The following is a 10,357-nucleotide window of genomic DNA, read 5'->3' as shown; positions in this document are numbered from 1 at the left end:
GGCCGGCTCCGAATCCAATCCTCTGGCAGAGACACGTCTCCCAGTCAGAGCATCTTTCCGTCATGGCGGCTGTTTGGGCTAAAACCGTCTCTAACCTGACGGCGCTGTCTGTCTTCTTCCTGCTGCTGCTGAGTCTGCCGCCCGGGGGAGGACAGAAGAAGAAGGAGGTAACGCTTCAACTGTTTGAATTCATTCTCGAAGCGAACATTGTGTTTTTGTCCATGAGAGACGTGGACAGGTTGAGTCTGCCGGTGTGCGTCAAGCTAGTGAGAATGAACAGGAAGTGACTCGGGGCTGAGCTCTGGTCACCGTGTTTGAGGAACAGTTGCTTCTAATGTGAATGAAAGAGACACGACGGGCGATTTATTTATTTAAAATACAATCTATTATTCAATTTTTAAATCTAAGATCCACTGCTTCCAGGTGACAGGTTCAGGTGTGACAAGCCTAGCTAGTTAATCCAGTGTCGCTGTCGCACTGTTGGTTTAAACTATCATGTACAGTGTGTTGTGTGCGGAAGCGCCACTAACATGTGCTTCGTATTTACACCTTCATCTCTCCCTTGCTTTGATCCTAGCTTCATTACTTACAATAGTATTATCGGCATTATCGCCCGCAAGAGTCTTGTTTGGAAATAAACAGAACAGGAAGTGCTGTGTTGTACTTCTTGTTAGCTTGACAGAAACATCAGCCGATGCTAGCGAGAGGCTCACAATAACCACAGGAGCTAGCTTACCTGCTATCTGCATCAAGGCTGATGCACATCTCCGCAACTCTTTCAATACACTTGTTATAGTAATAGACGCTGTGTTGTTGTGTTTCCACTGTGGAGATAGCGGATTTTTTTAAGCTTCACTGAAAGTGAGCAGGAAGCCGTGGAGCTTTACTTCCTGGTTCTGACATGACACGAGTCTGAAGGGTTGTTTGGTCACATAGAGATTCTGCTCACCTGTATTGAATCAACTGTAGTAAATAAGTCATCGGTAATGGTAGTAATATGGTCCTTTGTGATATGTATTATCAATCAATCGCATTTTATTTTATATGTATAGCCCATATTCACAAATTACAATTGATCTCATGAGGCTGAAACATGTGGGGATCCCTCTCCCACGACAGGGAAGTGCAATAGATGCCACGTATTGGTGATTAGTTTGCTTCTCGAATTATTACAGCAACATGAGTGTGTACTATTTTGTATGGGAGGCCCAAAAGAGAATGAAATATGTTTCTCAGACTGTGGAGGTGAATAAGTTGTAATTATCAGACGGGGCAGTCTTTTAGATTATTACACTGGTATATTAATGTGTCCTAAACGGTTGAAGGCACTATATCTTTCATTCAGGTTCTACTATCATGTATATTTATGTTAATTATTTCATGAAACTTTATTTATAATGGTTTCTCAATAGCTGCTTTCGGATCCCTTACTGAATTTACAGCGAGTAAATGGGGGTGAAATGTTCATGACATTTCGCGCGAAAGACTCAAAAATATTTCCTGGTGAAAAAGTGGTGTCACATATGTAGAAGACACTGACGAAGATGTTTGTGGTGAAAAGAGCTGACAGTGTCTGTGTGTTGTCAAGAAAATCACGTGATCTGTGCACCAGAGTTAATACGTTGCCTCCTGCCTCTGTCTGCTGCACCTGGCTGCTCCACCTCTCACCTGAATAATGCAGAGGATTTGTTGCTTTTGTGAACGCATCTGTGCAGAGAACCTCCTGCTGTGTTGTGCATGTGTTAAAGGCAAACTATGGGTAACACCATAGCCAAATCTCCGCATTTAATTTAGAGATCATGTCTGAAAACGGCTTATGATCATTCTTTAATGCACACTTGCAGAGCAGTTGTCTCACTAAACAGCTTACATGTATAGTCTCACATATTACCTGTGAGTCATGGTTTTGCACATTTGCTGTCATCTAAAATGAGAATTTTCTGTGATTCAAAAACATCAGCTTTTCACACATTTGTGCATCCTCCCCATTGTTGTACCACACTATGGGGCACCTCTCCTCATGCCTTGGGATGGCAAACTGTTGCCAGTTTGTGTGTTGTTGTGTCAGTTTCTGGATTCAGTGTCATAGCTGTGAGTGTGAAGCTGCACCGCCGTCCTCTATCATCCCATGTCTTTTTTTTTTGAAAGCTAGGTTTTTATTTGAGACATCACTACATTTATAAAACTTTGTAGCCAACCATGCTGTTATCCTTCAGTAACATAGCAAAAGAAAAAGTTGCCTCACCCTCTAACAACATTGACTGTATATAAAGATTGACTCAACTTCCTCCCACTATCCAGAAAGGGAGCTGTCATGTTGTCCATTTTAATATACTGTCTATGCTTAACACCTGCCTCTCAAATATGCAATGCCTCATCAGCACCTTTCTTGTCAGCCAATTTTGCATATGAATAGAAATTTGACATCAACAAATGGTGGAATGAATAAATAAAGAAATGCATGAGCAAATAAATTACATGACAGGTGAACAAATGCGAGAAAAGGAATGAATAAATGATTTTACGTATCAACAAATGACTGAAGCCGAGCGAAAGACAAAGTTGATGAATAGATGGACCGATTAGCCGCTGATGGAAAAGCATTTGAGTGAGTGAAGGAAAAGAAAGAATAATTGAGAATGCCATATTTGTCCCACAGTTTCCTGTAAACACTTCATTTTATTTATCACTTATTTGATGGCTTTGCATGGTGTAAGTATAATTAATGTGTCACAATCTTGCTTCTTGTACTTAAAACATTTCTCTACTAAAAGAGTGAAATTCTTTGCCAAATGTACCTATTATATAAATCAGGAAGCTCAAGTGTAGACACGGGACATTTTCATTTAGAATGAGTATGTCAAATAAAAAATTGCAATATTTGTACATTTTGTGTATTGCAAAGTAATACAGATCTCAGGATAGTACAAAGAATGGCCAGTATATTAAGTTACATATATTCACATTTTCTAAATGCAAAATCTGTTCTATTGAATGACCAGCATCTATTTATCAATGCTTTGTGGGTAAAATCTTGGCTGTGAATGTCTGAAATTGTTATTGTGTGCAAATTATCAGCAGTGCCTGTTTTTTTTAGGTTATGTGTTGTACTGTCCAGCTTTGCAATGTGCATCACAAATACTGCAGTGAGCATTGTCTGCATTAACTTTTGAAAAACCTTTAACTGCTCTTGTGACTCACAATGTAGTCTTTCTTTTTAATTATTAATTATGATTTTGTTTGTGTATAATCACCTGAAACAAAGAATTGATACATTAAAATGTGCTCTTTATATTGATTTCAAGGGTCCTCTTGCAATCTGCCATGTTGCAGTGCTATGAATGAATAAACCAAACACTGCTTTTTGTTTCATTACTTTACTGAAAGGCCACTGTTAATCCACACAATTGGATCGGGAGAGGTGGTCAGTTGGTTGCAGTCTGAGAGCCCACGGATAGATACCGCTAAATCCTACACATCTGGTCTGAAACGTGTGACTGTGTCCCAAGTATTAGATAGGAGTTAGCCACACATACTTACACAAAAAGACACACACACACACACACACACACACACACACACACACACACACACACACACACATACACACATACACACACACACAGAGACAGACAGACATACTATCAATGACCCACAGGAGAGATATTGAGGAGTTATAATGTGAGAAATGTACTTTTCCAGTTGCCTGCCTGAGGCCATGGCAGAGGAGGTGGAAGAGGCAGAGGAAGATCTTATTTAGCTGAAAATGGACAAAATATGGAAGCAGCACTTTGTATTCATCTCACCAACTTCAGCTTTCTCTCATTGCCCTTCATCCTGCCCTGGCCAATGCTAAGCTGTAGGGCTTGGAGACATTGGATACAAGTTATAATAAAGGCTGTCCTGGACTCCTTTAACAGTTAAATCACTATTTAAATCTCAAGTTAGCATTCTCTATTTATTTGTTTTTGGTGTCCCTTTTTCTGTCATTGGTTAATAATTATATAACTAGTATAGTAACTAAATAGTAGTCAATATATATGTTTGATCCGATGTGACAGCTACATGACAGAGTAAACCATGTTTTTTAAATGCGAAGGTCTGAAAGACAGTCTGACACTCTTGACCTTAAAACATTAGTGCCAGGCTTTTGATTTGGTTTTGATGTAATGTAGGAATTGTGGTTTGGATTAATCTGTTGACTTCTTTTATAGTTTTAGTGCTCATTCAACAGATAGAAGCAAAACTGTGTTTAAATATCTATTTCCATTTGTCAAACATTTATGGGGCAGAATTTAAGACTGCCTTCTATCAAGTTGGAGTTTGCCCTTGGTGGCTAATTTGATGTTGTCTCCACACAAAAAAAAAATCCTATTAATCCAAGGCTTACTGTACTGCTGGGATAATAAAGAAATGTAACACAGGTATGGGGTTAGGAAGCACCACTATGCATCAAGTATATTACATAAAAGAATGCTCACTAAGAGCATGTTGACAGGGTAATGTTGCTTCATGGGTTTGCACTGGATTTTCAAATCAGTGCTGTACTGTACAAAACTTCCAGCAAAAGTGTGCTGTATCTCGCTGATGGAAAATAGCATTACTGTTAGAGCCAGGCCCCTGAGCACTGATACTGACAGTATTGGCCAGTGTTATTTATGCCTTAGAAAGTTTAGTGTGTAAGCAAACACAGGAAATATTAGCTTTTTTCACTTTTCCTTTCCTAGGATCTAATCAGGATGGATGTTCTGGTGATAGGTATGAAAATTAAGTCTCAAAGGGGGCAAGGAGAAGTTTAGGATGAAGTTAAGTATTGAGACAGACAGATGGCAAGAAAGGAAGATAAAAATAAATTAAAAGAAATGAAAAATAAGATAGGGCAGCAGTGCTGGACCCCTGCCTTTTTAAATCCTGCAATGTGGCCCTCAGGGGATGGAAGAAATAGTCATGGAGCGCGAAATAATATTTATATCCCTTCAATACTCCCTCGTTCATCACCTCGACTCTGCTAGATATTATATCTAGGTTGTGTTGTGTTTCTGTCTTAAGGCTGACCACAGCACAATGAAAGGACCAATGTAAGCAGTTCCTATACCTAGACACATGGAGTCAGGGGAGGTAAATAGAGAAGAAAGTCCAAGGCAGTGAGTCTGAGGCAAGGAGAATTATTTACCTAGAGAGTTATATATCTACAGAGAGATAGAGATTACAAAGTCGTTGGCTTGCTAGCACACACAGGGACCAGTCTAATAAGTGGATCCGAATAATAAGAGCCTGCTCCCCTGCACACAGAGGCCCAATAAAGTACTGGGTAACCCAAGACACTTGCTGACCTTAGACTGGGGTTTATGAAGCTAAATGCTATGCAAGCACTAAATATTTTTTTTTACAAATTTTTCAAAATGCTTGAGGGTTGGAACCATGAAATATATTGGTTGACTGACATTAGACCAGCTGTCTCACATTATGATAATAAATTCATATCTGGGCTAGTTGCAATGAATTTTACGGAGCATATAGTTTGCAAGTGTCATTTTGTTCAACCATCTGTGTTCTTATAGGGAAAAGCTTTGTATTCTGCATATGATACTGTTTCTGGGAGTTTACAACTCATGTGGACACATTCTTTTAGCAGTGTGATTACAAATCAATCCTGGGCCACATATGAAGGACCACCTACTCAGCTGAAGTACTTCAGCCTGCTACAGTTTCATCAGGAACCAAAAACATTTTTACACTTGATTTATTGATTCATTTGTGGCCACCTCCACATCATTAACACTGACTACCACACATTGATTTTCAATTTCTTTTTCTCCAAACGGGTGAAACTCTTTTTGTTTGTGAAGCTGTGTACAAATCAAATCATTGATTTGATTTTCAACCACTCCCAACCCCAACTCAACTCTTCTCACTCTCCACTTCCACTTGACATATTAAAATTATGATTATATGCATTAAGAGCAGGGAAGTGGTGAATCAATGTAAAGCTTTCCTCTTGTGATTGGACCATCGAGATGGATAATGCCAGGCTTGATTAGGGACTTGGTTTAAGTGTGTTGGCCATTTGAGTTTAGGCATACAGCTCTGAACACTCTATTCTACAGCCACACTGTACGCATCTGTCTCCCGCTTGTACTGTGTTTCCACATGAGAAAAATTACTCACTGTACCACATAGCTCTTGATACAGGCTGTGGTTATCTCTCAACTGTGATGTCCTTCTAATGGACCTCCCTTTAAGCAAACCCTTACAAATGGTTCAGAATGCAGTGAAGCATCTGTCCTTCAATCAGCCTTAAAGGGCACATGTCACTCCATTGCTAATTGACCACCACTGGCTACCCATTAACTCTTACCTCCAGAGCCACATCTGTGTTTGCATTCATTTACTTGAACTCAACCATATGGGCTTATGCTCCTTCATGGCCATTACATTACTCCAAGAAATGTTGTCTGGCATTGTTGTTCCTGCACATAAGGCAATCCCGGTCCAGACTCTTCTCCGTTGTGGTTCCTCGGTGGTGAAACAAGTTCCTAAGTGAGCAGACCAGAGCCTCTATATCTTTATGCACCTCCTCTCCTCACACGTAATTCTTCAAGGTCTCATACTGAACTGAAGCTAGTGTTTTCCCTCAGTTGGTAGCCACTTTGGAATAAAAGCAACTGCCCAACAAGAAATTGTAAACAGATAAAAAATAAGTGCTTGTTTTCTGTGAAAGAAAAGTGGATTGTAGTTTCGATATTCTCTCATGCCGTTTTGGTACTGATGAACAAAACAGTTTTTTATGTGTGCACCTGTACTATTGGAAAATGTGTACAAGCCACATACTTCTTTCCAAGGTCAGATACCATACTAGGCTTAATTTACCCTTCTATTCCTTGTTTACTTCCATTCCATCGACTTTGATAGTCTTGTAAATTCCTGCCTGTATTTTTTCTTTTCTCAAATGGGCCTTTTCCTCTGGTTTCCCTTTTTTATGCCTACCCGCCAAGGCTCAGTCTCAGTAGATTCTCTCTGTCCCGTTTTTCTCAGGAAAATAAATGTGAATATTTCAAGGGTTCAAGAGAGATGAATATTGTATCCAACCCCTTTTTCCCCCATGTACTACCAGTAAAGCCCAAACTGCAGCTAAAAAGCAGCCATAATGGTGCCATATTTTGCTCAGTGAAATGTTTCAATATTCTCCCAGTGAATTCAAGGGTGATTTGTTTGGATCTCGCTCATTAGCCGTAGTCATCTGAATTATTGATGCAGTAGTGTCAGGCCTGCTTTCCAAGTGACTGATGGCCTGTGTTCCCAAGTCATTTTCCTCCTGTGTTATTCCTCCCTCTCCTTTTTTGCTTCCCTTTCCAACACTTCTATAACTAATTTTGTGAAAAGATAAAGGATTTATATCTCCCCCTCTCAGTCTTCTTATCCAAGCATTTCCCCTCCCATGTCGTCTCCTCTGTATGTTTTTCCCTCCAACCACCCTTCTTTGAACTTCAGGATTTCCCCTTGTCCTATTTGCTTTCCTCCTCCATATGTGACAAGTTGAAAATATACACTTTTTCAAGTTGAAAAGAAAATGGCCAATTCGTGGTCTGTTATTTAAAATTGGTGATGTGGTTCAACAGATCATTCATAAATAACACAAGATAATTACATCACTCTCGTGATTCTTTATCCCCATTTCCAGGGGTGTAAGACACACCCTTATCTTTCTCTCGTAACTCTTATTGTCATTTTCATGACATTTCTGAGGCTAATTTCTGGGCCAGCCAAGTTGAATGGAGTGCATGGTTTGTCCTTGTTTTGAACATTCATTTTTTAATGCTGCTCATCAGAGGTATAAACATTCTCCTTTTCAAATGACTTTGTCTCTTTTGCTTTTGCTGGATGAAGTCACTTTCTCAATCAGGATATCAGTCACTTACTCTATATATAAGTCAGTCATCTATTCACTTCCCCACCATTTTCCAGCCAGTGACTTACAGTTTCTGAGTCATTCTAGTTAATCACTATCATTAATTAATGAAACTGGTCATTCAATGGTTTTTGCCATTTGCTCCCCATGTAACCTGCCGTCATACACTTAGTCAGACACAGAATCACTTATACACCTTTTCCACCGAGGCAGTTCCAGGGCCAGTTTGAAGCCAGTGCCTGATCTGGAACAAGTTTGTTGTGTTTCGACGGCCATAATATCTGGTTCTCTGCCATAATTAAGTGCCGAATAAGTTTGTTTGTTCATTTATACAGTTGAGGCGTAGCTCCTAACCAGCACTAGCACCAGCCCAGCACCTTCCAAAGGGGTATAATTCAGTCATTTGTCAAGTTGATAGTCTGTCACTGACTCACTCACCATGCCACCCGTTCACTTGTCAACCGTTTCTGTAAATTATTCAGTCAAAGAAATATCCGATCAGCCTGTCCATCATTCCTGGGTTTGTTTCACATTCATGCCATACTTACTTGGCATTTGACATGTGGATAGAGTGTGTTGTTTTTAATGCACAGTATTTTTAGACAACACATGACCAGTTCTACAACTTCATTTATATAACATATAGTATTCTAGTCAGTCACTGACCTGGTGATTGACCTTTCTTTGACTGCTGAACTCTAGCACACTAAAATCTCATTGTGTCTGGCTGTTGCGTCAGGCAAATTAATGCTGAGATAGACAGGGAGACCTTTTCTGTTACTGTCTACCTGCTAATGGCTAACACACCTCTTCTCTGATCATTCATCCCTGTCTGTCGTCATCACTCCTTGTCTCTAGACGGAAATGTTGTCATAACAGTACACTGCTTTGCCCCATCTCTCTTTATCTTTCTTTTCTCTGTCACTTCTCTACTCAGCCCAGTTTCATCTTCTTCCTTCACCCCTTGCTCCTGTATGCCCCCCCCCCCAATCCTCACAGTGACAGGCCTGTATAGCTGATATGAGGTGACATGTTATCCCACTGTGTGTATATGTGTGTGTATCAGAATGTCTGTCTGGCTGGCTTATGGCTGATAAGACGTCACACTGTTATCCTCCCAGACAGACCTGTGTCACTATGATGGTTCACAGACCACACATACACACACTCACAATTAATACATACACACTTATATAAACACAGTGTAGACTCAGTTATTGAATGTAGTGGAGCTTTTTAAAATGGTGTGTGTGTTAGTCTTTGTGTACATGTTGCCTGTCAAATATATCTGATGATTCTCTTATTAAACTCCTAGTCTTTCTGCTTCACTGGCAGAGAGCCTGTTAACACTCTTAACACTCACAGAGCTAAATACACTGTGTGTGTGTTCTTTTGTAGACATGCTGTCATCAGACTGATTGAAGCCACAGAGGCTAAATATAAGGAATGTTGGAGAGACACATTTCAACTCTTTTGCCAGTAAAGAGTCCTTGTTGGGTCAGTGTGGGCAGTATATTCCTGAAAAGGCAATCTTTTATCACATGATCAAAATCCACAATGTGAATTGTGATCATTCTTCTCAATTTTTAAAAATGTGCAGTTGAATATCCTGACTCAAACTACCCAAATCACTTCATTCACCTCACTCACCTCTTTCTGTTTGTTGAGTTTTTTTGACTGGTCTAATGTGTTGGGTAGTGATGACTGCTGAATGTTTTGGAACTTCATGTGATACAAATATGTGGGGTTTTACTGACTTGAGTGAAATGTAGTAAGGTAAAGGTAGTAAGGTAGATCATTGTATCGACGCACATTGTTACCCGACAACGTTTACAGTTAACTTTTCTTATAGAGATAACTGAACTGTTACACTAATAACACAAAGTCCTCTACCATGCTGCTATCTCACATTGAGTTGTTGTCTCATTCATTGCACATAAGCATTAGATATTTGATGAACACCAAGTGGGTACATTGTGGTTAGTCAGCTGTACATTACTATAACTTCACATTTTTTGGAAAAATATAGAGCAAAGGTGATAAAACAGCCTTTGTAGCTTCCCATAGCCTAATTTTGTGATTTTGTGACTGGAAAAAAATGGAAGGTACTGCCAGTGGTGAAGGGAGTGAAGTATTCTCTGTCGATTTACATCAAACAAATGCAATTGTAATTTTGAATAAAATCTTGTTTGATCTGAGGGAATTTATGAAGTAACCTCAAATTAAACAGGTAAAATCCAAGTGAAGTAAGAATCCATCATTAAGGTCACAGTCAGATTTCACAGCTGTTTTCATATGGCATTTTCTTCTGTTAATGAAGGCATTTTCTCTTTCTTGATTTATTGTAAAACGGTGTCAACAACAGTCTCTAGTTTTGAATACTTGAAGTCTGGTCAGAAACAGTTTTTGCAGAGTTGACAAATGCCTAGCTGGAATACAGTAAAAGCT

General features: G+C 39.5%; 1 protein-coding gene across 1 annotated transcript in view; it reads left to right on the top strand.

Annotated features, from left to right (window-relative positions):
* Positions 1–10,357, top strand: part of tusc3 (tumor suppressor candidate 3) — a 61,952-nt gene continuing 51,595 nt past the window's right edge. Inside the window, exon 1 of the mRNA XM_020083724.2 lies at positions 1–167. Within this exon, the coding sequence (XP_019939283.1) occupies positions 63–167 (105 nt within the window). The 5' untranslated portion in view covers positions 1–62. The remainder of the gene's footprint in view (positions 168–10,357) is intronic.

This window comes from Paralichthys olivaceus, chromosome 8 (genome assembly GCF_024713975.1).
Source record: "Paralichthys olivaceus isolate ysfri-2021 chromosome 8, ASM2471397v2, whole genome shotgun sequence".
NCBI lineage: Eukaryota > Metazoa > Chordata > Actinopteri > Pleuronectiformes > Paralichthyidae > Paralichthys > Paralichthys olivaceus.
The sequence above is the reverse complement of the archived record's forward strand: the minus strand, read 5'-3'. Positions and strand labels throughout refer to the sequence as shown.